Here is a 27,610-nt window from a genome sequence, read left to right as displayed (position 1 = left end):
GTTACACTTTGGTAAATATAATATCTTTAATTACCAAAAAAAAATCACATTATGCAATAGAATTTGAATCGAGAATTAAATCTTATTGGACTAAACTTATTTGATTGGTGGTCTTGTATTTATTTATGTACTAAAAATCTTGTAAATTGAACTGAATTAATTCAAAATGGATCGATACGAATCAAACTAAATTAATTCAAAACGGATTAAACTAACTAAATGTACAGCCTATTCAATGGTCTTCATAAGTGGTAGGTTTGTGTTGAAGACAAAGGCACTCATAGTCACCAAATTCTGAATCCACCTATGATTGTTCTGGTGTTCTATTTAATTTTAAGAAGATAAATTAGATTACAACCATTCTAATTAATCAATTTTCATCAGCCTCGTTGCTCCATCTAAGTTCAATTGTTTCTTGTCATGTATGAATTTGACTCTAACATTGGTAAGTTTTCCATCTAAAGAAGTATGTATATTTTTAAATACTCCCTCATAAAAAAAAAAAGATTGTCTTACTCTTTCTATTAATTTGTTCCAAAAAGATTGACACATTTCTATATTTAGAAATAATTTAACTTTATGAGATGAATTATTTTGGACCACGGATTTCAAAAGTCTTCATTTATTCTTAAATTTCGTGTCAAGTTAAATTAAGACAATCTTTTTGGGAAGGAGGGAGTACTAAAATAGCAACAAATTTAAATAAAATAGGACCATCTATTCTTTTTGTATCTTTAAAATGAGAGGCCACCTTACTTTTTTTCGTATTCCTAATGTATTTCTACTTTTTTTTTTTTTTTAACCTATTTCTGTACTTCCTCACAGTGTCTTTCATTATTTACTCCCGGTGTGGTTTCTTTGAATTTGACAAAATGAAAATTGGGTTGATGATATTGGCCAAAAATATAACTACACCTCAGTCACAAATAAGTTGGGATCGTCATATTGGCTAAAAATAGTCTCATCTTTACACCTCAGTCACAATAAGTTGGGATCATAAGAAACACTTACCACAAATGAGGGTAAGTTGCTATCCTGGGAAAGCTTCCACAAAGTGTCTATATTCCTCTTGTACGTTTCTGGTATTCCTTTTTCACAATGGCCTTATATGATCATACAAAATTGTGATACCAGATGTGTCTTTTCATGCAATGAGAGAACATGTCATCAAATTTGAGAAGTAACTGCATAAACTAGAAACAATCCATGAAATAGGCAAACTACATGACTAAGGTTCCAAAAATAACTTCTGGTTCCATTCAACACAAAATTGAGTTGTCTTGCTCAAAAATAATGTTTGACCTATAGAAATTAGTTATCATCATCAGTCAGCATCAGAGCCATTAGTTTCTTCTATTCAAAAACTCAGCAACTATACTGGAGGAATAAACACCAAATATCACATGGTAAAGACGGGACGACTGCCGTCTTATTATAGAAACTTCACTTGAAGAGCTCTGGATTCAGCCAGTCCCTACCAAAATGTTTCAAGCAGAATACATAAGTAACTTATAGAGAACAATGTGCATGTAAGCAGAGTTCAAGCAGATTACAGTATGTCGGTCTTACTTGCTAATGTCATCCAGGTGGTCATCGAAATCTATGATGTCCTTCCATTTCCCGGATGAGATAAAATCTAGAAGGACAATATTTGCAGATGGCTCTTTGATTTTCAGAGGGCCGCTTGCATCTGCTCCTGCTAGTTTCCAGCTCCTAGATAATTCCTTAGTGTAAAGCTGAACAAAAAGCACAAGACAAAAAGTAAAGGAAATTACTATGACATGAATAACTTCTTTCAGAACAGAACTATAAAAATCATAGTCTTATACAAGCAAGACTAGTAAGAACAAAGACATAAATAAGTGTCGATAGCGAGCTTTAAAGTCGAGCAGAAATTTGACATCTGAATTAGCTTGTATTGCCATACGTAACACAATTACAAATGTAGGGAGCCATACTGACCCTATAAAGTATCACAAATTGTTATCTGACGGATTTCCAAATATTCACATCGAATACCACTGGAAAATTTAGTAAAGAAAATGCATAGAGAATTTGATTTAGATTACGATAACCAATACAATTTTCGGGCAACGATTAATTTATCTCATCAGGAATTCCAAAACTACACCAAAATGAATATGAAGTTAACAGCACCCAAGGGTTCAGTGGCCAATGACGTAGATTGAGAGCCATAAGGTCACAAGTTCAAATCCAGGTGGAGGCAAACAAAACTAGGTGATTTCTTCCCATCTAAGCCTTGGTGGACAGAGTTATCCGGTACCTATGTTAGTGGCAAGTAGCAGGTAACCAAATAGTCGAGGTGTATGCAAGCTAGCCTGGGCACCACGATTATCAAAAATAAATCTGAAGTTCAAAATATTCAGGCAGCAGTCCTAAAGATTATTAAAACTCTTTCATAGGAAGCCAGAAGCTACTCATCCAGACAATTCTCTGTTTTACACAGGCAGATGAAACCACCTGAAGACTTGATCTCATCTGAATGGGTTAAAGCAACTTTTTCCTCCGATGCAAGCTAAGCATGGTGATTCATCTTCATCCATATTACAACAGAACAAATAAGGTCCACTTCATATTTGAAATTGGGTTCTGATATTTTTTTTTCTCTTGAAGTTGCCATAGTGGGGTTCTAATTCTTTTTAGGCAAAATACACAAGTGGCCCCCTAAACTAGTTGGATAATTTCATTTTGACACCTCAAATAAGACTGGTACCTATGAAGCACTTATACCATTCAAAATCTGTACCTATCAGACAATTTTGTTTTAATCCACTAAAAAGGCTTAGCTTGTGATGTCAAATAAGAAAGCCTTTCTTTTACCCCCCCCCCCCCCCCCCCGGTGTCTTTCTCTTGCCCCCATGAGCCACTGTCCCATGCCTTTTCCCCCAACTCCACCAAGAAAACCGAGACTATCTCTGGTAACCTGGCAAGTAAATGATCATCTGACTCCTAGCTTCCAAGATTTGCTGCTACAAATTGAAAAGCATAAAGAATACAAACAGAGAAAGGAAGTCCCTTGGTCCAAGCTTCTGTCTACATGGCATTATTTCTAGCAACCATACCACAGACAAAGTGCCTGTCAGCTGTAATTTTCCAGCCACTTCTGTGATCATCTCTACCCAAATTGAAATTTATATATCAGATCATCGGCTTTCACTTCTATTTCTTTGGAATATCATTAATAAATCCCTTTACCCAAATCCTTGGCCACCGGAGATGTTCTTTTAAGAGCATTTCTTCTTCGGTCAATTTTTTTTTTTTTTAATTCACTATGACAAATAAGTAGTGAGAAAAAACAAAATATTCTTGTGATAAAGTAACAATACTCACCTAAGCAACTGAGTTTTGCTCCTCTAGAGGTGGTGGCAGGAGGGAGATTGAGGAAGAACTTTGGAGTTTTTTTTAAAAAAGACCTCATTCACACGCTCATAATCAGTGTAGAACACGCATTGTGCCATATCAGTGGAAAGTGTCTAATAAGCACAGATCTTGAATATCTTGAATGGTATAAGTGCTTAATAGGTACTAGTCCTACTTGAAGTGTCAAAAAAAAAAAATAGGTACTAGTCCTACTTGAAGTGTCAAAATGAAATTATTCGACAACTTTAAGGGACCACTTATGTATTTGAAGCAAGCAACATCCAAAAACAGATGTCATCCGAAGATTTAACCTATCCAAACTTTCCATGTTCCACCTATATAAAATATTTAATTTTCCTCCTCCATGATATGTCATGTGCCAACGTTTTGGCTTTGAGAAGGCAAAACAGAGTTGACGAATTGAAGATGGTTAATTAATTGCGCAAGAGCCCGGATGTTTTACTATTTTTGCATCATTTAGTATTACTATATTTGAATATATTTTTTGTATCAAGCATCTCAATCATAGAAAATTCAAGACCTTAAAAAATAGGGTTTAACTCCAACTAAATTTTAGCATGTGATGGAAAGAACGATGCACATAAAAGACCATGTCTACTTAAAAGGATCTCAATACTGCCACTAAAGGTTAAAAAATCTTGACTTTTTTTTGTCAGACCAGACATAACATGTCAAGCTCAAAACAATCTCAACAATTTAACATGTTAACCAAGATTAAGTACTTCAGGCAATTAGTTGCTCTAATAGGACTTCTCGAAATAGAAAGCTCTCTGACACAGATCTTACAAAATTCAAAGGTGGTAGTGGTACCTAAGTTGCGCGGACTCTCCGTTTTTTGTGCCGACCCGTCTCAACAAGGATCAGGAGCGGGAGCTGGAGGGGGATACGTCTGGGTTATGGTCAACCAAGCTCGGATACTTTGATCGGAGTCCATCGACAAATTTGGGGGAAAATTGAGATTTTGATTTCTCAAAATTAAAGATAAAATAGATTTAAGATAAGGGAATTGACACACCTTCAATACTATAGTACCTTTGTCTCATTTTTGCTGCTTCGTGTTTCAGAGAAACCAAGAATTCAACATTTATAGCTTTACTTTATATAATTTTAAATTTTCTTAGCCGAATCCCCACACCCGGATCCGCACCCCCGAATCTTAAAATTTAGATTTTGCCGAATCCGACACTCAGATCCGTACCCGTACCGGATACCTGCACCCGAGTCCGAGCAACTTATGTACCACTTGCATAATGAGAGAACAAACATATAAATTCTTGATCAATGGAGGAAAAGTATTACCTTTTTGTTCAATAAGATACTAAAGTGGAAGATTTGACTCATTCCTAGACAACAAATGAAGATGAAAATGATGGCAGCAGGCATCGATTTATTTTGAATAGAGTATCCAGTTATGGTGCCTTTGAATCTGATTTTTCCAATAGTGCTGATACAAGTCTATAGGAGTGAGACCGATCAAAAGATTTTTACAGGAATTACAGTGTATGGCAAATAGAAACGGTGGAGACATTATGCATGTGGGCTAGTTGCAGAAGCACTATATGTGACACTAAGGCATTATGCGAGACAATTATAGAGAGAAGAATGCTGAACGTAGAAGAGAAGAAAAGCAACTGCCTTTCCTTCGTGTTTGACTGGCTAAATCAAACGCCTCAGATAGAATATGAAAGGAGGATTGTAATTCATTCACCCAGCAAAAATAGAACAATGAACACTATTGCACACAAATAGTCTTCGATGTGAACTTGATTCGTTGACTCACATAATTAAAAACAATAGGACAGAGTTTCTATTAGTCAAACGACACCGCAAAGTTCTCTAGTACATGAAAACCACCCGCATTTAGATAGGGGGAAAAAAAAAAAAAGAGACAAAATTCAACCCCATTACTCAACTAACTGCATCACAAGGCAAGAGTGGGGCAGATTTCTCGAGAACCCAGTTGTTGTAGATGATAAACCATAAGGCAGCTAGAGTTATTCTCAAGGAAGAATTAAGAAAAAGATAGAGAGCTGGTAAAAAATTTGTTAAAGCTAAGTGCCCCAAAACTTCAAATTTAATTGTGTGACTGAGTACGACATTTGATGTCAGTTACTTTTTTAAGAGGAAAAAAAAACATCCAGCATTAGCAGGGTCAGTTACTTTTTTTAGAAAGGTAAATATAATTTGACATCAATAATTAACAGGACGGGGTACAAATATGAGAATACACTTAATTAAGGTTTCAAAAGGCAATAGCTCCTTAAAATGGAATATAAATACCTGCATTACAGGACTCCTGTCTTTCCCCTCTTTCAGTAAAGCTTCAAGCTTCTGGTTATCCAACTGCAAAATACAACATGCATTAAGCTCAAGCACTTTGTTTAACTTACAATTTAAAGATCAGTACTTTTGAATTAGAACTATGCTGAATGAAGCAAAAAGGTACCAGAAGTAAAGCAGCTTGAGGGAAATATTTGTAGATATGATCTGCAATATTCTTGGCCACATTCCCAACCTCGAAATCATCAAATCTTTCATTTGCGTGAAAATAACCCACGATACTCAAACCTTTATCAGCATAGTACTCCTCAATCTATCCAAATCAACATTCAAACAAGATGAGACTTCCAAATAACTAAAATTATAAGTAGAAGGCATGGTGTCCAAATAGCTAAAACAACAAGCAGAAGGCATGGTGTCCAAATAACTAAAATTACAAGTATCCATATTTAAAACCAGAAATGTTTTTCAATTTTTCCTTGTTTGGTTGGTCAGATTATTTCGGAGACCATTTTCTCTAGAAAAACAAGTTCCATAAGTGACATTCAAGTTTTTGTCTCCTCCCCACCTGCCCGACGTTCCCAACCCCCACCCCTTGACCATCCCACCCCGCACCACCCCTGAACCCCCACTCCGCACCTCATCTCACCCCATAGTGTCTTGCTAGATTACATATAAATGCTCTTGGGATAATATCTCTTTACTTACTTAACAAACTCTAGAAAGTTTCTTGCAAAACATTTTCCTCATGCCAAACACACCCTTAGTAGAAAAGTCTCCAAAAAAACATTTCATTTATATTCCGTTCAATCAATGATCATACAGAAATTGTGGACACTGACCACATCTATATTATTGGATTTACGTTATATAGTCCAACAATGTACAGATTTTGAAGATTTTTCACACTATCAGTGTAGTTTACTTTCACCCGGTTAGCAATTAATTCTTATCATAGATATTTACTTATACTTACCTCATAAATGACCTCACTACAACAACAATAATGTACCCCGTGTAATCCCACAAGTGGGGTCTGGGGAGGGTAGTGTGTACACAGACCTTACCCCTACCTTGGGAGGTAGAGAGGTTGTTTCCGATAGACCCTCGCCTCATATATGACCTCACTGTGCAAATAAATTTATACCACATAGAAATTAAACTCCTATTGGACCAATTCAAACCAAGTTCAATTTCATTATCACAGAGATTATGGGCCACGCCGACATTTATAAATTACTCACTTAGTACTAAATTCAGACCCAATGCCACACAGAAATATCAGTGTAGTTTATCCTGCTATAGTTAACTACAACTTTTACCCGGATAGCAATTAATGCTTATCATAAAGATTTACATGTAATTACCTCATAAATGTCCTAATTGTGTAAATAAATTTACACCGCATAGAAAGTAAACTCCTATTGGATTAATTTAAACCAAGTTCAATTTCATTATAACAAAGATTAGTGGCCACACCGACCTTTACAAATTACTCATTTGCTACTCTCTCTGTTACAATTTGTTTGTCTTACTTTCCCTTTTAGTCCTTTAAAAAAAAAAAAAAAAAAAAAAAAACCTTTTTTGGCAACTCTTTAATTCCAACTTTCCACATAGCATGTTTAAAACCACAAGATTAAAGGAAATTGTATCTTTAGTTAACGACCACAAGATTTAAATGTCTTCTTTACTTTCTTAAACTCTGCGTCAGGTCAAAACCAGACAAACAAATTGAGACGGAGGGAGCCATGTTTATCACGAAGATTTACAGCTAATTACCACCCGGTGACCTGATTTTGTATAAATACTTTCTTACAAACTTTAAACTCGAATAAGTTCAAAATTACTCATTTACTACTAAATTCAATCCCAATGTCCCACAGAAATAGTACTTGACTTTAAGATAATTTTTAGGTTATTAAATCATTAAGAAGATAATAACAACTAAGTTGTCATGGTAAAGAATTTATAATTTTTATATAGCTACTATAAAGTAAATTTTACACTATTACTCCCTCCGTCACACTTTAAGTGTTTTAGTTTGACTTGGCATAAATTTAAGAAATAAAGAGAGTTTTTTTAATCATGTGGTCTTAAACTTGATATGTACAATTTTGTAATTAAAAAACCTACTAAATATAGAAAGAGACACTGTTTTGGCAGACCAAAAATGAAAGTAAGACGGAGTAGATCATTTAAAAGACAATCAATTGGCTATAGTAAGTGACATTAGAAATGATTGTAGAGATATTTACAAGAAAATACCAATCCTTATTTTTTAGTTTGGGATAAAATCAATTGCTTGAAATACAATAGGTAACAAATCATCCAAACAAGCTATGTCACATACAATCTAAATTATAGAGATATCCAAACGTTTGGATTTGGATTAAAAATTGACTTTTGGAAAAGAATTTACAACTTTTATACATTCGCTTAAAATACTCTCTCAGTCTCAATTTATGTCATACAATTCTAATTTCGAGAGTCAAACTTCTCTATTTTGACCCTAAATTCGGATACACAATATTTAAGTCTTTTGAAAAATAGTTTACTAGTATAAGTATTTAAAGGGAATACAAATAAATCGTGGTCAAAGCTTTCTTGTTTGACTCTCGATATCCAAACTGTATCACATAAATTGGGACAGAGGGAGTAATCAAAATATTATACTTAAGCTAAAAATACAATACAACCAAACAAGCTGTAAAAAATTACTTCAATACTACTAAATTCAAAACCAGTGCCACACATAAATAACAGGTTGCAAGCAGGGGCGAATCCAGGTATAAAAAAATGGGTCACGTGAACACATGGTCACCCAACTAAACTCGGTATATTATGTATATAATCCTTAAAATATATCAAATATTAACTAAAGGAACACAGTGCTACCTTTATTCCCTTAAGGCTGTGGGATCAAACCCTATTAAATGCACTTTTGCATCATTTTTTTAAAAAAAATTCTAAGGTGAACTCATCCTCTTAAAATCCTGAATTCGCCTCTGGTTGCAAGTCCAGTGAGCATTCATCTACTTACTTTTAAATTGTGGATGTGAGTTGCTAGAAGAAGAAAAAGGAGGAACTGACTAACCATAATAAGTGAAATTTCGAGTGGAGGTAAGAGACCAATCTGAGAATGGAATAACGGAACGGATTCAACAATTTCGACGCTGTCTCCGTTAACGGAGTTACGGCCAAGAAGAACACCGTTGACTGAGGAAGTCTTGTGTTTAAGAGCATGAAGGATTAACTTTATGTACGCGTTTTGATGAATCGAGTAATTGGATTCCCCACCCATAACTTCAAACAAACGATCACTTTTGGTCCTTTTTGCAATCGCCGGCAGATCGAATCTGTTTATGCTCTCTGTGTAATTAAATCCTTTTGGTGTTTTTCCTTTTTCTTTTGCCCTTTAGTGGAAAGAGCACGAAATTAACTGGGACGTTCGGATTTGGTATAAAAAAGAATTTTTATAATTTTATACAGCTGGTGTAAAAATGATATTTAGGTTATTAAATCATTAAGAAGATAATTACAACTAAATTTTCATAGTAAAAGAATTTAATCTTTATATATAGCTGGTGATCTAATTTATCTTCTTAAAGATTAAAAAGGAACACCCAAACAATAATAGGTGGATCCAAAATTTGATGACTATAAGTGCCTTTGTCTTCAATACAAAGATTTCTAGTATATAAGTAAAAACGTGACCACCAAATCAAATAAGTTTGGTACAATAAATTTAATTCTCTCGATTCAAATTCTATTGAATAATGTGATTAAAAACATAAAATAGAAATAAAATTTAACATTAGCAAATACAGCCTTCAATCTATGTGTAGCTAAATTTAACAATATTTACTATCTATCTATGTCAATTCCATCAATGATGTAAGTCCCTCTAAAATGATGTAATTAATACAAATAATAAAATGGGGCCGGGGGGGGGGGGGGGGGGGGGGGGGGGGAACTACTCCGTACGTTTCAAATTATTTGTCGGCTCACTAGAAATAATTGTCTCAAATTATTTATCGCTTTAGGATTCAATGCATAATTAATTATTTTTCCCCATTTTATTCTTAAAATTTTATCATTAATAGAGATGGCAATCAAATAGATTAGATATTTAATGGGAAGAGATTATAGCTTAGACATAAAAAAGGGTAAAGTTAGTCAAATACTCTCCTAATTAATACTCCCTCAGGATCAAAAAAAGAGTCCACTTAGCCATTTGCACACCCCTTAAAAAAATATTGCACACCCCTTAAGAAAAATACTAACTCCTAGACAAAAATAGGTAATTTGACTAAACTACTCCTAATTAAATAGGCATTGGGATTTTGATCATATAACACTTAATAGGGGCAAATATTGAAAAACAAGGTTAATTCTTTATTGATTTGATAAATGGATACTTTTTTTTACCCAAGAAAAAAAGGTTAAGTGAACACTTTTTTTTATTCGGAGGAAGTACTACTTTTGTCCCATTTTATGTGATACACTTTTCTTTTTAGTCTATCCCAAAAAGAATGATACATTTCCTTATTTGATAACAATTTAACTTTAACTTTACCTTTCATGCTTGTCGAGATGATTTATAACCACACAAATATCTTTGGCTTATTTTAGACCACAAGATTCACAAGTCTTCTTTTATTTCGTAAACTCCGAGTCCAGTCAAACTATATCACATAAATTGAGATGGAGGGAGTACTTCTTAAGGAGCGTGTAAAACAAAAAAGCGACAGATAATTTGAGACTGATGGAATACTTAATTTTATCTTTGATTTTGAAAAATGATAAGTATTTTAAGGCGAGTATTATTTAGTAAGAACCCCAATATTTTGATAAGCTAGGACTGATGGACATCGGTGACTGCCTCTTTTTTTTTTTGTCTGTGTGTTGGGGCGGGGGCTGTGTGTTGGGTGTCGTTGGAGCTAGATAAATTTTTTATTATGATTTGTGTCGTGTGATTATTCCTCTAATTAATTAGGTAACTTACAATTCAATTTGGAGATTCAATGAGAAATATATTACTATGATTTAGCTAATAATACGTAGTAGTATAATTTTAAAATTTTGGCGCAACCATTCTGTAAAAAGTGTTGCCCTTGACAAAAAATTCTAGCTCATCCCTTCCAATCCGATAAAGAGCACTTTTATTTTCGCGAAAATCGATCCCAACAATTGTTGCAGATAGTATAAATATGCAGTGGCGGATGGAGCTCTATAACTTGGGGTTCAATTAAACCCCAAACTTTCGTTGTGGGGTATAAATTTATGTATAAAAATTTACTAAAATTACAATAAATAGTAGATATGAATCCATAGCTTTAGAAGTATAATGATTTAGTGCTAAAAATTTAAAATATTGAATCTCTAAAACTTAAATCCTAGATCCGCTTCTGTAAATATGAATCAAGATTCAAGAAACAAGATAAGAGTTGAAGTACAAAGTGAGCATACTTTACTATGGTAACAACTTGCTTTGTTTCGTTCCTTGTAAGGATAGCGATCCAACACACACACAGAAAGAACAAAAAAAAAAAAAAAAAAAAAAAAAAAAAAAAAAAAGAAAGAAAAATTCAGGCGTATACAATTTTGAATTACGGGAATGTTGGAAGAAGAATTCAAATTAAAGTTGTAGTAGGAAATCGAATTTATTTAGGATTTCAGTATTTATTTAATTCATATCTAAGTAGGACTTTATAGTCAAATTTATCTAAGAATAGGTTTTCCAATTTATAGTCAATGTCGGTTTCATATTATTATAAATAGGGGTGTTGCTAGCTATTTTATATCGTGGAGAATTACAGAGCATATTATTTTCCTACGCTCTGTTGCTCTTTCTTTCATTCTGTCCGTTATTTTTCAAATACAATATAGGTTTCTTCTTCCTTTCGAACCAACCCAAAGAAAGAATAGTAGAATGGTGAAAAGTGAAGGGGATGAAGAATGGGCAGGCGAAAGTAGAGAATGTGCGTTCAAGGACGAAAACGTGCCCCCATGGGATAAGCAAATAACGTTGAGGTCAATGGTGGCGGGCTTGATTCTGAGCGTTGTCTTCAACTTCATTGTATGCAAGTTGAATCTCACGACTGGTTTTATCCCTTCCCTCAATGTGGCAGCGGGGCAGTTGGGGTTCGCAATGATTAGGTCATGGACTGCTGTTATTAAGAAGTTTGGCAAGTTGAAGGAGCCTTTTACTAGGCAGGAGAATATCGTCATCCAGACCTGTGTCGTTGCTTCTTCTGGCATTGCTTTTAGTAGCGGGACAGCAAGTTATATGTTGGGAATGAGTCCATATATAGCATCTCAGGCTGATGCTGGAAATACCCCAAATAATACTAAGAAGCTTGCTATTAGTTGGATGCTTCCCTATCTTCTTGTTGTGAGCTTTGCTGGTCTCTTCTCAATTGTCGCACTGAGAAAGATGATGATAATGAAGTATCAGTTGACATATCCAAGTGGAACTGCAACTGCATACCTTATCAACTGTTTCCACACTCCTAAAGGAGCCAAGCTCGCCAAGAAACAAGTTGGTTCCTTGTTTGGATCCTTTGGCTTCGGCTTTATATTTGGGGCTATTCAGTGGATATTTGCACGTGAAGAAGGCTGCGAATTTAGTAGCTTGCGTTTATTTGGTTCCTAAGCCTATGCCAAAAGGTTCTATTTTGATTTTTCCTCAACATATGTTGGAGTTGGTATGCTTTGCCCCTACATGGTCAATGTTTCGTTGCTAATTGGGGCCATAGTCTCATGGGCTATCATGTGGCCGATGATTGAAGCAAAGAAAGGCGATTGGTACTCTGCCCAGTTATCCGCAACAAGTCTTCATGGTATCCAAGGATATAGGGTATTTATCGCAATTGCCATAATGCTCGGAGATGGTCTGTTCCATTTTGCCTACATGTTGGTCGTGACAGTCTTAAGTTTCACAAAGAAGAAATCAGATTCAGGCGAAGAGTCTTTAGAAGACGATGATACAAAGATACGAAACGACTACATTGAAAGACCAGATCCCCAACTGGGTAGCCCTTGGGGGCTATCTTGGTATTGCAGTCATATCTGTCATTGTGGTACCCATTATCTTCCACTCACTGAAATGGTATCATGTTTTGGTTGCCTATTTGATTGCTCCCATTTTGGCCTTCTGTAATTCTTATGGAGCCGGCCTCACTGATTGGTCCCTGGCCTTAAATTACGAAAAAATTGCAATCCTTACCTTTAGTTATTGGGTTGGTTTGGAGAATGGTGGAGTAATTGCTGGTCTTGCTTCATGTGGTTTGACGATGAGCATACTAGACACAGCTTCTGGCTTGATGGGATATTTCAGGACTGGTTACTTAACCCTTACATCGTCGCGTTCCATGTTCTTTAGCCAACTCATTGGAACTGCCATGGGCTGTGTCATAACCTCTCTAGTCTTCTCGATTTCCATAGTGCCTATAGTTTGGGTGATCCAGAAGGCTCATACCCTGCACCATATGCTCTCATGTATCGTGGAATCACCCTACTTGGCGTGGAAGGTTTTGGAAGTCTCCCCAAGCATTGCCTCAGGCTCTCCATTTGGTTCTTTCTCGCTGCTATTCTAATCAACCTACTCACTCAGCTGCTGAAGAAATTCGAGACCAAGTATGGAATCTATCGATTCGTTCCGAGTCCAATGTGCATGGCCATACCATTTTACCTTGGAGGATACTTTGCAATTGACATGTGTGTAGGGTCATTGATCCTGTTCATTTGGCAAATGGTGAACAAGCAGAAAGCAAAAGATTTTGGACCTGCATGGGCTTCTGGTCTCATATGTGGTGAATCCTTATGGGGAATTCCAGCATCTGTTCTTGCTCTAGCTGGTGTGAAAGCTCCATTTTGCATGAAATTTTGATCATTAAGGTGCCTGATTTTAGTCACATAATAATTGTACAAAGCACTTTTATCCCTTCATCTAAGTTTTAGAGTCTTTTTGATTGTCTTTAGAGTCTTTTGGTTGTCTTTAACCATCAAAATTTGGTTATTCTAGTCTCTTAGCTTGACACATTATTTTCAAGGTTTATGCAATTTTTTTAATTTTTATTAGCATTAAGATAAGCTGTGTTCCTATATATTCTTGTTGTTTTCGAATTTCTTGACGTATTTTAAATTTCGTTGGTATTGGATTATGATTTTAGTTAGTAAGGTGAAAAAAAATGATGGAGTCCCACGTCGGTGGAATAATGGGAACTTGATATCCTTATCCCCAAATTCCAAACCATGTGAATTCCCTATAATTAAGTGAGTTAATGAGATGAAAATGCATGTTAATTAACCATTATTAAATGCTAAAGTCTATGTACAAACACATGACATATATTTATTGACTTGATGTAAACAATGGATACAGATAAGTCTCTAACTTTGTACTTCTGTATATTGTGACTAAAAAGACTCACTGGGATTTTTGTTTCACATTAAAGTGTTACCATTTGCAGTGAACTTATGTGTTTACCAGTCCCTAGACAAACCCGTGGCACTGATCACTCTACAAAGCTTAATCAGCAAATTGGCCTCTAAACCAGCCAAGATGATAAATACTAACTATATGAAGTGGGTTAAGAACCATCAGGTCTCAGGTTCAATTTCCAGCGAAGACAAAAACGATAATTAGTCATAGATGATTTCACATAAGTTAGTCATCCTTGTTTAATTGGTATACTTTTGGCTAAAATCAGGTGTTCAATAGGTCACATACTTAGTTAAGGTGTAAATGGAATTTTTTTACAAGGGTCGCTGCATAGATATTCAACCTTAAAAATTTTGGTTTTCCGTTTGGTTGGAAAAATTTAAAAAGAAGAAACTACAAAACCAAAATATTTAGGTGTTCACACACACATATAAAGAGGGTTAGTTCTTAGATTTCCAAATTCTTCTCTTTCACGTTTTAGTGATGTAATTTATACTTTATATTGCCCTTATAATGCTATAGTTTACTCTTTTCCCTTTTATTCTTAAAACTTAAAGATACACCAGAAGATGACATATAAATTCACATGCACAGAAGAGCGTGGTACCGCTATAAATATTCATGAAAAAATGAATGCCAGGCTCTTTCTTCACTTTTAACCCCAAGAATTTCCAACATGCTGAAACTATCTATTTTGTCGAGCAAAGGGGTAACAAAATGGCACACGTGTTCTTTCTATGTAGTAGTATAGAGCGCAAATGCTTAGGTTTGTTGCATCAATGTTAGGTTGCACCACTTCAAGGTAAAATAGTCGAGATACTTGCAAGTTGACTTGGACACCACTGTAATTAAGAAAAGGACCTTATGGTAAGAAAAAGAAAGTAATGACATGCTTCGACGTGTGTCAAGACCAATCAAAACGTATCTCTTTTACCTGTTTTGGCAATTATCAATTGATTATAGGCAGCCATGTTGTGTAGACATTGTTCTAAGGCCGCAGAAGAAAAAATAAAAAGCATGCAGTGTTTTATAATATCAATTGCACTTGCCTTTGAAAAGCTCTGCTACAAATAAAAATGAACGAATGAAAAGCTCTTTCTCCAAAACATTAGCAACATGACCATCTCCGATTTGGTTCATACTTGCTCCTCTCGACTAGCTCAACGTTATTTTCCAGTCTTTCTTCTAGTTCTATGTCTACGCGATCGCTTCAGATCTTTATCTGAAACAAAAAAGTAACAATTATATCAACCTTATCGTAACAGCACACCATTGGATAATATGTATAACGACGGGATTCATCATCAGAGCTGTATACTGCAAATGATTAATCAAATAAGATTGCACTTCGTAACCATATTAATACTCAAATACTCAACCGCATATAATTACATACCCCTTTCCCAGTTAGCAGCAGAAGAAAAGATTAAATAACAACAATAACAAGGCACAAAAATGAAGACTATGGCGGGGTCCGGTATGGAGGAAAACATTTCTTCCAATTTTTCCGGTTGGTCAAAAGTTTTGGAAAACATTTTTTCTAGGAAAACAAGTTCCTTAAGAATGAGGAAAATGACTTCCCTGGTGAAAGTAGGGAAAACAAATTCCACAAGTGGCATTTCACATTATTTGTGTCCTCCCCACCCTCCCAACACACCTCATCTTCACCCTCACCCCCGTGCCGGTAGTCCCCATCCCTTCCACCCCCATCTCCCGTAGTATTTGTCTAGATTATATACAAATGTTTTTAGGATAATAATAATTTTCGCTTACGTACCGAACACAAAAAAATAAGTAAGAAACCACATATTTTCTTGGAAAAGATTTTCCAAGAACACATGTTCCATAGAAAACATTTTCCTTCATACTGAAAACACCTTATATATTTTATTGCCCAGCGGTATATTGACTTAATTAATTGGACAAAAAATGAGATATCGTATTAGGGACTAACCTGTCAATCTGCCAGCATTGTACAAAGCTTCCTCAGCAATAGGTCTCCACTGTTCAGCGCACGAATGACTTATTCCCATACCAACACTAAGCCCTCTCAGTAATTGCAGAGTTCGAAGAACAGAGAAAAGTTCTTCTGGAAAAGCCTAACATCAAAAAGAATTGTGTTCACATTTTGACCCTGCTACTCATATTTTCTAAGAGTACATTTTAGGCAATTAATCATAAAATAGGAAAGGCCAGTGAAGGCCATGCAGATAGAGTATGAGATCATATCCACCTTATCATTTGTGGAGCATAATGCAAGAGAACATAGGTCACTTTTAATCCACAATCTAAAATCTAGATTTTACGGGACCTAATTGAGTCGCTTTTTCACAAATTATAAGAGACTGAAATTCCAAATGATCCAGAGTCACTTTCATGGTGGTTGGACATTATGGCATTTGCATCTTAAGTGAAAGACTTCCAATTTCAACACGATGTGATGCGGCCTTCCTTTTTTTCTTCTTTATTGGGCCTTTTCTGACCAATGTCAAAAGATTTTCCTCTTTCAAGATTCTTGGCTAAACATTTCTCCATTATAATAAAGATTGAGGAATACATTAGTAGCATATCTAGCCTATGTATAGCATGGAAGTGTAAACATGTACAAGAATGTCTTTTGAGTACTCTTAGTATTTATTGTATTGTGTTCTTTGAAGATTAACCATGATAGCCGTAAGAACATGTCAATTAGCTATGGCTTCAACTTCAATATTTTAGCAGTCTTTCCACAGAATTTGTTCTAGAAGCTATAAGAATCATCTAGTATAAGGATTCGTGTAGCTGGATATTAAGTGCAGGTGCAAAATGTGAAAGAAGTTAATATATTGATTTAGATGTTTGAAGACTTAGGAATACAGATCAGTCTATTGCAACAATAGATTAGCAGTCGGTCTAAATTTATTTGCATGACCGCGAACGCTGTGGCCTTCTATCTCAATTGATCACGATATTCTCCAACCAGCAAATGCTGAACCAAACAGCTCAGTTTTTTCAATTTACATCTCCTTATAACAATTTGTGCATTATATTATAACTTCGTGCCAGAGGATCGTTTAAGCCAACGTAATCTTTTTCTGAGACATCCATTCCTTTGAGCCTGAAGCTCCGAATAAATAGGAATTTCAGGTATTTATGTTCAAGTAGAGGGCAGCGATGAATATTATTCTGCTGAGGTTTGTTATTCAAATTCAATTCATCCTCCCAATGCCATCCTAAGCAAGTTATTAACTGTAAATGGAAAAATCAAGTGGTAAAAAGAAAATTGCATAAGAAGAACCCCCTTTTGGACTCCCTAAAAGAGAAACTCCTCTCTGTACTCTCTTCACTACTTCTCCAGTTCCTTATTACCACAAGTTCAATTTCTTTAGTTAGGGGTTATCAAAATAAAGGTGCGTCAACTCGTCTTAAATATCCGTCACTAATCAAACTGGTGGACCTAATGTGTACAAGTATCATGTGGGGATAGATCATTAGATTCTTTAATGGTAAATGCAACCCTTGCTAAAAATTATTTACATCGGAATTGGTAAATACTAGAAGTTGCGAGCACAAGTTCTGCGTACCTCAACTGCAATTTTTTTAACCGAAGATTCTTCCGAGAAAGGTTGCAGCGTCTTTACACCAGGTGGTAAATTTGTATCAAACATCCCTTGTGCCAATTTAAGCATTTCTTTCTGCTCATCCTCACATTTGCTCAGGGTGTCTATGCCAAGCTCCCTTTAATTCAAAGTGAGAGATGTTCAAAAGCTGGAAACATATCAGTATTAAAAGAATGTAATTATTGCAACAACTCTAATTTAGTCCCAGACTAAAAAAAAAATCTGATTTGTGATTTGGAGCTTTTGAGTTCATTACTATTTTGCATCATTTTGTTTCGTCAGGAAGCAAACTGATCTTGAACTTATAACAAGAGAGTTGTGGGTAAATTCCTCACTTAAAGCTTTCTCCAGCCCTTGTAGCATCACTGTCAGCAATAGCAAGAACAAGATTAGCATATCCGAGCCTGAGATTTTGTGGAAGATCCTTAACTTGTCCATAGTCCAGCAAAGCAACCTTAATAAGAAAAGAATGGCATAATCCTTGTCAGAACTCTGAACAAGTAAAATTTTATATGATCACCGAGAACCTGACTTTGAAAGAAGAAAAAGAAAAGATGCATACTTGCCTCAGCACCTCTGCAGATCAGAATATTGCCTGGATGAGGATCTGCATGAAAGAAACCACTCTTGAGTATCATTCGTCCATAAGCTAAGGACAAACTTTTAAGAATGTTCCTGCATCCACAAGGAATAAATAAGAGAACAGTACCCCAGTTTACCATATTCTCACGATTAAAATGATGAGGTTGAAAGGAGACTATGAAAAATTGGAAACTACTAACTTTATAAATAGAAATGACAGTATGGAGATAGAGAATTTATGTAAACATAAATTAACTGAAAAGAGTCATATTAAGAGAATAAGGACTTCTCAATTTTAGGAAATCTATTTTAGGAAATCTTCGAAAAGGAATAACAGAGTTCAGCATTATGAAGCATCACTGAACAAAAAGGGAACTCTTTTACAGAGAAGTTGCAACAGTTAACATGGCAAAAGCTGAGACTTCAAATGGTCAAGAAAGGTTGCGTGTTGAAACATTTTAGTACGGCAAAAATCTCAAACTATGTAGCCTTTTAGGATGTACATTATGTTCTTAAATAGGTAGGTGGTGAGACATCCATAAAACTTCTTAAGGTGGAGAGAAGAAATCAAGCAGAGTCTCATCTCCGGGAATCTTTCATGAGATAAGTGACGTAATCACCAAGAAGAAGGCTTGCGATCATCATAAATTTTGTTACTTCAGGTGGAGAGGAGAGATTTCGAAGAATCTCATCTCTAATAAGATAAACTTCAAAATATAAGTTGGTGGCCAATTACTATATGTTGAGTGACCACTCAGGTTAGTTTCACTCGACACATATCTTTATCTGCTTAATTTTCTGTATTATATTTCTCAATCGGTTTCAATTGCAAGCCCTAGAATTTGTAAGTTAGATATTGCTTCTTCTATTGCCAAGGTTATCAGTTTAATTTAGCAGGGATAACAAATATACAAAAGAGACAGTGACCAAGATAAAATTGAAAAGAGAAAAGATGTGGAGTGCACAGTAACACAATGGCGGGAGCATAATATTGTAATAAACGGTAAACCAAATAAGACTTGTGCGAAATGGACTTGAAAGATAACTTCACTCTGAGAAATCTAGGTTCTTACTGCCTTGCTATTGCTGCAACTTTACCATCTGGGCTTATGCCTCTCTTTGCCATTTCATCTCCCAACTTCAGAATCGGGGTTCCATCAATATATTCCATCACTAGGACCCTCCTTTTAAAAAATTAAGGAAAGAACGGATTAACAAGATATTTGAAAAGAAAGTTACAATGCCAGCTGGAAAGTTCATAGATCCAACTGAGAATAGAAATAAACTGATTGAAAAGTTAATGAACCTAGCTTACATCTATAAGTTGTTGGAATGATGAAAGCAAACAAGATGTGAGATGGCACAGTCATTGGAAGTTTCACAATGGCTTGAGATAACATATTAACCTTGTGACAGTAAGAACAAAAGGACATGAAAGATTGTGAACAAAGAACAGCGAAGCATCTTATGCAAATTCAGTTTTCAACAATCTCTTGATCCACCTCATAACATCAAGACATTCAAATGCCCGTTGAGGATCAAAGTCTACCAATATTTAGATATAAAAACATCAACTTGTCAAATGTTCAGCAGCAGCTCACCTTGTAACAATATCTCGAATCACCCGTGGAACTATAACTGGGGACTTTTTGTTACTTTCGTAGAGAAAACGCCGAATTCTATCCATTGCATCAGCCTCTCTCAAAAAGTTGAATTCGTATCCAATCTAATATGGAAAAGTGGAATCAGTTTGTTAAAGCAAAAGCACAAGCAAAAAAATTGTTGTACTAATCTAGTTGAAAAGGCAAATACCAAGATGCATTTAGCGACATGAGCAAACAAATGAGAGGAGTTGACTTTAAGCACATTTGTGACAAACAACAGATTTCAACGAATTAATTCACGTTCTGACCATTAGTGCAGATCATAATGCACCATCCAACTATTTAAAACTACTGTACCGAAGTACTTCCTCAATTTTTAGATGAACAGAAATCTACAATGGCTACGAAGAGCCATCTTTTCTTTAAGGGTTAGCTTAGAAGAGAGAGAATTGGTGTTTTTATCCAGGGAATGAAGTAGGAAGGTTCCAGGTGTCAGAAAATATTCGCAATGCAACACAGCCACATTTCCTTCCGCCTATTTTGGCTTGCCTCTAGGGGAAAAAACACAAAACTGCTAATATATGGCAAGCAATAAGTGATAAAACTGGGAAGAGAATGGTTTCATTGAAGAAACAATATCTTTTACCTTGATAAATAGTGTACTGGAAGGCCTGGCATTGTTATTTATTGTTGCTCAACTCTGACCATTGACTCATTATGTCAATCAATTTACATTTAAGCATCGCAAAATATCATTTTCCACCATAAAAAGTTGAGAGCATGGTTCAAAGAAATCTAAAGGCCTTAAATCTATTAAAAAATGTGCCCAGATGATGAGAAAGTAAGAAACAGAAACCTATACGTTATTTTACTTAAATGGAAATTAGCACAATATTTTTACTCAATGTGTTGTAACTAATGTTAAAGAAAATGTCCCAACTCTGGAAAGCATCCTTGCATCTACTTTCAGCGGCTTTACCGAAAACTTACAGTTTGATGTTACAAATTATAAGCCGCATATACAGAAATTTTACGCACCTGTTTCTCCATTTCCTTTGTCAAAGAGTATAGATCAAATTTTATATCCATCTTCTGCAGGTATAGTGCAAAAGCTTGCAAGTTGTGGATATCGGTCATCATCAATTCTTGGACCCCAGGGTGTTGCACCTTGAGCAAGACAATGATTTTAGAACCTTATAATCGCAAGAAAGCTGCAAAGCGATGAGTCAATTTCTCTTACCTTGACAACAATATCTTTTTTGTCACCTTTGAGCTTCGCTCTATGAACCTAATTCCAAGTACAGAAAACACAAGTTAGAAAACTTAGGAGAAGAGTAGTTTTTATTCTGTGTATCACTAGAGTATAGCTCAACGTTATTACACTTAGTGTTTTATTTGGCTATTAAACTGTCTTACATAGTTACATGTTCAAATCATGTGGCCTTTAAAGACAAGTATAACACTGGTTTACGTTAAAGCTACTGCTGTTATTCGGATAGGGCTTAGGCCCTACATAAGCCATAGAAATTAAGAATGAACTAGAGATTGTTAGCCATGATAACATATCAGCCACAACTAAGATTGAAAAAATCGTTCAGTGTATCTTAAGCACTTTCTCTTGCCCATCTATAGAGGGTCCTCAAAATCAGATAAATCTGTCTTTTCCTCATGGATTCGAGATGCCCTTGCCATGAGAAAAATGAAAATCCTCCTTTAATCTGCTTAAGATGTAAGTGGCGATGCTTTCGCCAGGGCCCTGTATGTGTCTATTATGTGCCTAATATGTTCCACCACCTATTAGCAGAAAATAATTTCAATGTTTTGGCCCAAGAAAAAAGAGTTGGCCCGAGCTTGAGTGAATGTGTTGCAGACCTAATAAAAATAAATAAATGTGTCTCCTCTCTAACAACTTAAGCTTTTAAATGTGGTAGCCACACACTTCAACAAATCCAGATGTATATACTAGCTGCAAGGTCAATATTTTTAACACCTTTGGAACAACATTATTAACATAAAGTCCCTTCAAATAAATGTCCATCAGTTGCTCGACAATGACTGTAGTCATGCTTTAGATCAAACTAAGCAGTTACCTGCGCAATAGAAGCAGAACCTAGAGGATCGACATCAAATCTTTCAAACAATGCATCAACGTTTTGACTCAATTCCTTCTCCAGTACAGCCTTGATGACATTATATGGCGTAGCAGGTGCTTGATCACAGAGAGTAACTAACCGTCTCACCCATGCAGCTGGGGCCAAGTCTGGCTTCCCAATGATTTGAGCAACCTAATATTACCATCCATCTGCTTAATCAAATCTCACTCTCAAACCATATTCCAAGTGAGATAATTACAGTCCAATGGCTTTCGGTGATCTAATTTACAAAATAGCCAGCAAATGTATAGGTTTTGTATATTTAATTATGAATATACATATAACATACATAATCAGTGTATAGGTTTTGTATAATTTGGCTAGCACCCATAATTAAGTTTGGCCGAGGAGCCGAAAATGAAAGAATCGATAATATGAACCATATAACAGTGGAGGCAAAACTTAAACCCTCTGATCATCCAGTAATATTGAAGCAATTTCTATCTGCTAGAGAGCTTGACCTTTACATAAACCTCATAAGGAAGATAAATTAATACAGTAGTACATGATGCAGCACAGTCTACTGCACATACTCCAATATGCATTAACCATATAAACTTTACCAAATTTATTAAATCAAACCACTAAATGCTACTCCCTCCGGTCCATATTATATGGTGTTTTAAGCTTGGGAGCACCCCTTAAGAAATACTAGTACTTACAAAGGAGGAAAGCAACAGCCTTTCATTTTTTATTTTTTTCTTTCTTTCCTTGTAATATAAACAACAATATTCTTTCGAGATTGAATCAGTTGTACATTAGCAAATAAAAAATGGGAAGTTAGCTACAGATTATTGAATACCTTTAGGAAGAACCCACCAAGGTCAGAGCACATATTATATATTTTCTCAGCTGCAAACTCATGCTGCCTCTCCCACATTGCTTCTTGTTTTTGCACATTTTTTTCAAAGCCAACTCTTAATTGAAACACCTAATAAAGAGCAATTAAAATGCATAATATACTTCAATAAGACAATGAACCTCCAAATGACTCGTCCATATCACTAAGAGAGAAAAAGATTATAAAAAATAAATAGAACAGTCCATTCTCAAACTAACTCTTCTACATTAATGTTAGAGGTCATAATTGTGAAATTAGACCATCTAATTTGTAGAATTTAACTACTTAATACTCTTTCTGTCCTAATTTATCTGACACAGTTGGAATTTTGAGATTCAAACTTCTAAGCATTGGCTGTGAATTCGGACATAGAAGCTTTAAGTTTTTTAAAATACTAGTAATATTTATATATTTGAGACTACGTAAAAAATACTATAAATCAAAATAATTAACAACTTAGTATATTTAAAGGCATATAAAAAAATTCCGGTCAAAGAAAAACTTGATTGACTCTCGAAATTTCAACTGTGCTGCCTAAATTGGGACGGAAGGAGTATAATTTTGCAGTGTGATATCTATCCTAAATTCTTCAAATAATAAAAAACTTATTCATTCATTACTATTGTTTACTCCCTTTGTCCCAATTTATCTGATACACCTTCCTTTTTAGTCTGTCAAAAAAATAATGATACATTTTTATATTTAGAAATCTATGACTTGCTTTAGATCATAGTTCATTTAAGAAACTTGAGAAAAATGAAGAGAGTACCTTATAACCAGTATATATATCTACTGCACGAACCCAAAACTGGAAAGAACGTTGCCAAGGTCTGAAACAAGAAGATAACTTTTCTTGAAAATCCGTAGTGTCAAACTGAATATTCATGGCTACCATAATTCTTTACCATGCATTGGTGTTATAAACTTTTATTGCAATCTCTATAAGGTTAAAAAAATCATTTTTACACCATGTAGTTTCTTTAAAGAGGTTGCATGGCTCAATATTACAAGAAATTTGGGACATTAATAGCCATTCACTCTTTTCTTTTTTTGCTTGTGGCTAAGAAAATATTGGGATTTTTTTTTTCTTTTCATTTAGTTTTTTCTTAATGGGTTGCTGAGGATTCTAGTAAGCCCTGGGGATTTTTGTTTGGAGGTTGAAAGAGACGGCGTGTTCCGTTATACAGTTGTGTGGAGCTTTGGATATTAGTTATAAGGAGGGCTTTTAATTTTGTGAAGTATTTCAGGTGAGGAGGGCTTTCAATTTTGTGAAGTATTTCAGTTGTAGGATTTAATATTGTTTTTTGTCTAATGAAAAGAATATAGATACATTCAAACCTCTCTATAAGCGACGTTTGTCGAAAATTTCATGATCGTTATAGTGAAGGTCTTTGTTATATATATGTATACCTGCATTTGATGTTTAGATCTCATTTAGCTGTTATAAATAAAAGTACGCAAACAATTATTTTTATGTACCTTTTATGTTATACACGATAACAATATATACTTGTTAATTTTAAATTTCAATTGATTTACATAACTTATTAATTAAAATTGAAAAGATTAATAAATTCATAACTAGTTGTACCATACGAATAAAGAATTAAAATCTAAGGAACATACGCGTTATAAATTAATTGAGAATTCAAATATTTCAAGTTTGATGTAAGAATTCTACAATTGTAGATTGTTTCGTAAATTCCAATCGCTTGGTGATAATATAACGCTCGAATTAACGAAGAATTTTGTCCAAACTTTCAGCAAATGAGAATTACTATGTGAAATATTTTTTTCCTTCTAGATATTCGTACTTGAAATTTACTATGTGCATGACACTAATAATGATTACCATAAATATTTTAATATTTTATTTTTATACATAAAATATTTCTGACAAAACATTATTACACAATATTTGAGTTTGGTACGTTATAGAGAGGTAGTTTTACAAAGAGTGTGCCGTTATAATGAATGTCACTGTTGTTACAGGTAGAATGCTGTTATAGAGAAGTAAATATAACATGGAAAATTGGTTTCGGAGAAAATCAGGTCGTTATAGTGAAATGCTGTGATAACGAATGACAATTATAGAGAGATTTGACTGTACATTACAAGGATATGAACATACTCATTCATTTCAATTCAATTATGTAACACACTGAGTAATGGTCCTTCAATTCCCTTTAATGGTTGATTTACTGGCTGGTTTAAATGGCCAAGTTAATGATCATTAAGTCCTCTTTAATGGCTGAGTTAATGACTAATAAATTCTCTTTGAACCTTTCAGATTTTTAGCCCATATAAATCAAACTTCTTGGTGAATTTCTTACACACACAGAAAAATCATCTCTTCTTTTTCTTAAAAGTTCTTCTTTTCTTTTCAATATCTAGGTAATTAAGTTTGTGCAAATTCCAAACTTCAAAGAGTTTGAAGAGTCTATCAGACAGCTATTAGACCATCCCAGCACCTATGGTTAGAGCTGAGAACAATCCTATACAACACCATGACCCGAAGGCCTTGAGGGTCGTTAATCACGCTCTGGTCTAATGGTTAGAATTCATCCATGAGACTTGATTTCCTATCTCCTTATAACTTAAGGATAAGGTCGTACGAGCCTATTTGATGAGTTATGATACCTTATGTTTTGATGATTTGACAAACCTTAGGAAATCAGATATGATCAGGTTCACTTGTTGCATTTGGCCTCCTCTTGATATCTCATGTATGGCTATGTTGACATGCTCCTTGAAGAATCAGATGCAATAAGTCACTACACAAGCTGCAGGATATGTTCATAGATGAAGGACCAGATACGTGTTCAGAGGGACCAGATGAGATCAGGTTCCCAGCAGGATATGTTCATATATGAAGGACCAGATACGTCCTCAGAGGGACCAGATGGGATCAGGTCCCCAGCTATTGCTTGGTCAACTGAACAGCTAAAAAGCTACTGATATTGCAGTAGTGTAGCAGCATAGCAGCAGAGTTATTGCAGCCCGTTTAAGAACAGATGAGGGACCAGGTTCCTCCAGATAGGGACCAATTTCCTCCACATGAAGGACCAGGTCCCTAGATCATTGAAAAGTCAACTCTACTGTGACAAAGTCGTCGACACAAGATAGAAGACGACGGGCGGCAGCAGTACAATAACAGCACAGAGTCGCTTTACGGGTCGTCACCTTCACTCTTCCTCTACACACCTTCACTCTTCCTCTACATATACAAACATCAGGTTAAAGTGAAGATTTACTCTTGCATAAAAATGTAGATCTCAAGTGCAAGTCTCCACTATCCAAGGGCGTACAAGAACAAGGCGTTAGCAGATCCAAGGACATGTTCTCTACAACTGAAGATGTGTTGAATTCTAGGACTTTTAGGTTTTTTTTTTTTCTTTTGTGCTTAAACTTTAAACCTACTCTTCCTTAAAAAGAAGTTTATTGTAGGTGTCTTGAAGTCTCAAAAGTTGCTTGTTGGAACTGTGTTTCCTCAACCTTTTGAGTGGTACACTAGGCTAGAATTAGATTAGTTGTATTAGTGTATGGGTGGCTAGTGTTAGTCATTGTGGTGAATTCTCGAGGGGTGCCCTTGGGTGGTACGCTAGGCTAGAATGAGTCTAGGCGTATTAGTTGAATTCTCAAAGGTTGCTTGTTGGAAGAGTGTCTTCACAAAACTTTGAGTGATACACTGGGCTAGAGTTAGTCTAGCTTTATTAGTGTGCTTGGCTAGGGGTAGTCAAGTGTGAGGGTTGCATAAGTATCATTGTAAGGGTGAGGGGTTATGGGATTTAACTTCTAGCTTGCAATAGAGTTGTAACCTAACATTGCTCGGTTAGTGGAGTTAAAATCCTACTGGGGTAGGTCATGGTTTTTAATCCCTTGAGTAAGGAGTTTTTCACGTAAAAATCTTGCGTTGATTCTTGTACAGACGCATGCGGAACCGGTACATAACCGGGTCCCTCATATCGTTTGGTGGACGCAAGAACAATTGGTATCGTAGAAAGGTGTTCTTTCTAAACGGTTAACACCTAGAAAGGATCTCCATCATGGCTAGTTCACCAAACCTAGAGAAAAGAAAATCTATCACAAGACCACCAAGATCTAATAGAGAATATTATGGATGGCGGAAGGGAAGAAGGCATAAATATATCATGGCTGAGGATCTAAGCTGTGGGACATCATTTATGATGGCCCTTATGTTCCTATGAAGAGTTGTGAGGCTGGTTCTATGGCAGTCCAAAGATTAAGAAGAAACCCCGAGTTGAGCGATTTGGTCCCCGAAAAAGGAAGAAGGCTAGAGTGAGAGGAGGTAGTAAAAAATAATAATATACTAATGTTTACTTGGATAGTGACTGCTCAAGGCATATAACTGAAAGAGTGGATGATTTCCTCTCACTCAAGGACTACCAAAGAGGGAGTGTGTCTTTTGGAAATGGCAAGAAAGGTCACATTCTTGGCCGTGGAAAAAATGGCTTAAGTGCCACCCATCCCAGATCTTTGCCCAACAGACAGACGGGACCCTGAATCTTTGCCCACGGAGGGTTCTCACCAGCACCACTCTGGGGGACCCGCGGTGTCCATGCACTCACTCAATCAACGATTCCGAAACTAACATTGGATATCGGTCATCTCACATCACTCAAGTAAAATCGAGCCCAGCTTATCAAAGTGTTTCATCACGTATCATCAGTATCTCAACAGTG

General features: G+C 35.5%; 2 protein-coding genes and 2 pseudogenes across 5 annotated transcripts; 1 reads left to right on the top strand and 3 right to left on the bottom strand.

Annotated features, from left to right (window-relative positions):
* Positions 1-1,163: 1,163 nt before the first annotated feature.
* On the bottom strand, positions 1,164-9,138 carry LOC132039778 (ER membrane protein complex subunit 8/9 homolog). Its single transcript, XM_059430298.1, has 5 exons — positions 8,777-9,138; positions 5,849-5,995; positions 5,683-5,745; positions 1,570-1,736; positions 1,164-1,474 (listed from the first exon to the last, which is right to left on the bottom strand). Exons 1-5 carry the CDS (start codon positions 8,981-8,983, stop codon positions 1,444-1,446), a joined length of 615 nt encoding a protein of 204 aa, XP_059286281.1. The 5' UTR covers positions 8,984-9,138; the 3' UTR covers positions 1,164-1,443.
* A 2,476-nt stretch (positions 9,139-11,614) lies between these two features.
* LOC132041011 (probable metal-nicotianamine transporter YSL7) lies at positions 11,615-13,803 on the top strand (annotated as a pseudogene).
* A 1,173-nt stretch (positions 13,804-14,976) lies between these two features.
* On the bottom strand, positions 14,977-24,096 carry LOC132040281 (uncharacterized). Of its 4 annotated transcripts, XM_059430911.1 has the most exons (12): positions 23,677-24,090; positions 22,869-22,997; positions 22,004-22,198; positions 21,154-21,201; positions 20,952-21,080; positions 19,911-20,035; positions 19,383-19,493; positions 18,294-18,402; positions 18,063-18,181; positions 17,692-17,845; positions 16,083-16,227; positions 14,977-15,350 (listed from the first exon to the last, which is right to left on the bottom strand). In XM_059430911.1, the coding sequence occupies exons 1-12, from the start codon at positions 23,800-23,802 to the stop codon at positions 15,295-15,297; spliced, it is 1,446 nt and encodes a 481-aa protein (XP_059286894.1). In that variant the 5' UTR covers positions 23,803-24,090; the 3' UTR covers positions 14,977-15,294. The 4 variants fall into 4 exon arrangements, with proteins under 4 accessions (XP_059286894.1, XP_059286896.1, XP_059286895.1 ...); XM_059430913.1 differs by lacking the exon at positions 22,869-22,997; XM_059430912.1 differs by lacking the exon at positions 19,383-19,493 and having other exon boundaries at positions 23,677-24,089.
* A 1,248-nt stretch (positions 24,097-25,344) lies between these two features.
* LOC132041312 (small nucleolar RNA U3) lies at positions 25,345-25,542 on the bottom strand (annotated as a pseudogene).
* Between the last annotated feature and the right edge of the window lie 2,068 nt (positions 25,543-27,610).

The sequence above is a fragment of the Lycium ferocissimum genome, chromosome 12 (assembly GCF_029784015.1).
Source record: "Lycium ferocissimum isolate CSIRO_LF1 chromosome 12, AGI_CSIRO_Lferr_CH_V1, whole genome shotgun sequence".
Taxonomy (NCBI): Eukaryota; Viridiplantae; Streptophyta; class Magnoliopsida; order Solanales; family Solanaceae; genus Lycium; species Lycium ferocissimum.
The sequence above is the reverse complement of the archived record's forward strand: the minus strand, read 5'-3'. Positions and strand labels throughout refer to the sequence as shown.

Bases quoted from the DNA above. Each gene is read 5' to 3' on its own strand.
- LOC132039778 (XM_059430298.1), bottom strand. From the start codon at position 8,983: ATGGGTGGGGAATCCAATTACTCGATTCATCAAAACGCGTACATAAAG. The intron at 5,996-8,776 runs GTTAGTCAGTTC...TGATTTGGATAG, and splicing joins TCGAAATTTCACTTATTATG to ATTGAGGAGTACTATGCTGA. The intron at 5,746-5,848 runs GTACCTTTTTGC...TGTATTTTGCAG, and splicing joins CTCAAGCTGCTTTACTTCTG to TTGGATAACCAGAAGCTTGA.
- LOC132040281 (XM_059430911.1), bottom strand. From the start codon at position 23,802: ATGGTAGCCATGAATATTCAGTTTGACACTACGGATTTTCAAGAAAAG. The intron at 19,494-19,910 runs GTGAGCTGCTGC...ATTTTTTAAAAG, and splicing joins ATTCGAGATATTGTTACAAG to GAGGGTCCTAGTGATGGAAT. The intron at 17,846-18,062 runs GTGAGGAATTTA...TTTGAATTAAAG, and splicing joins AGGGCTGGAGAAAGCTTTAA to GGAGCTTGGCATAGACACCC.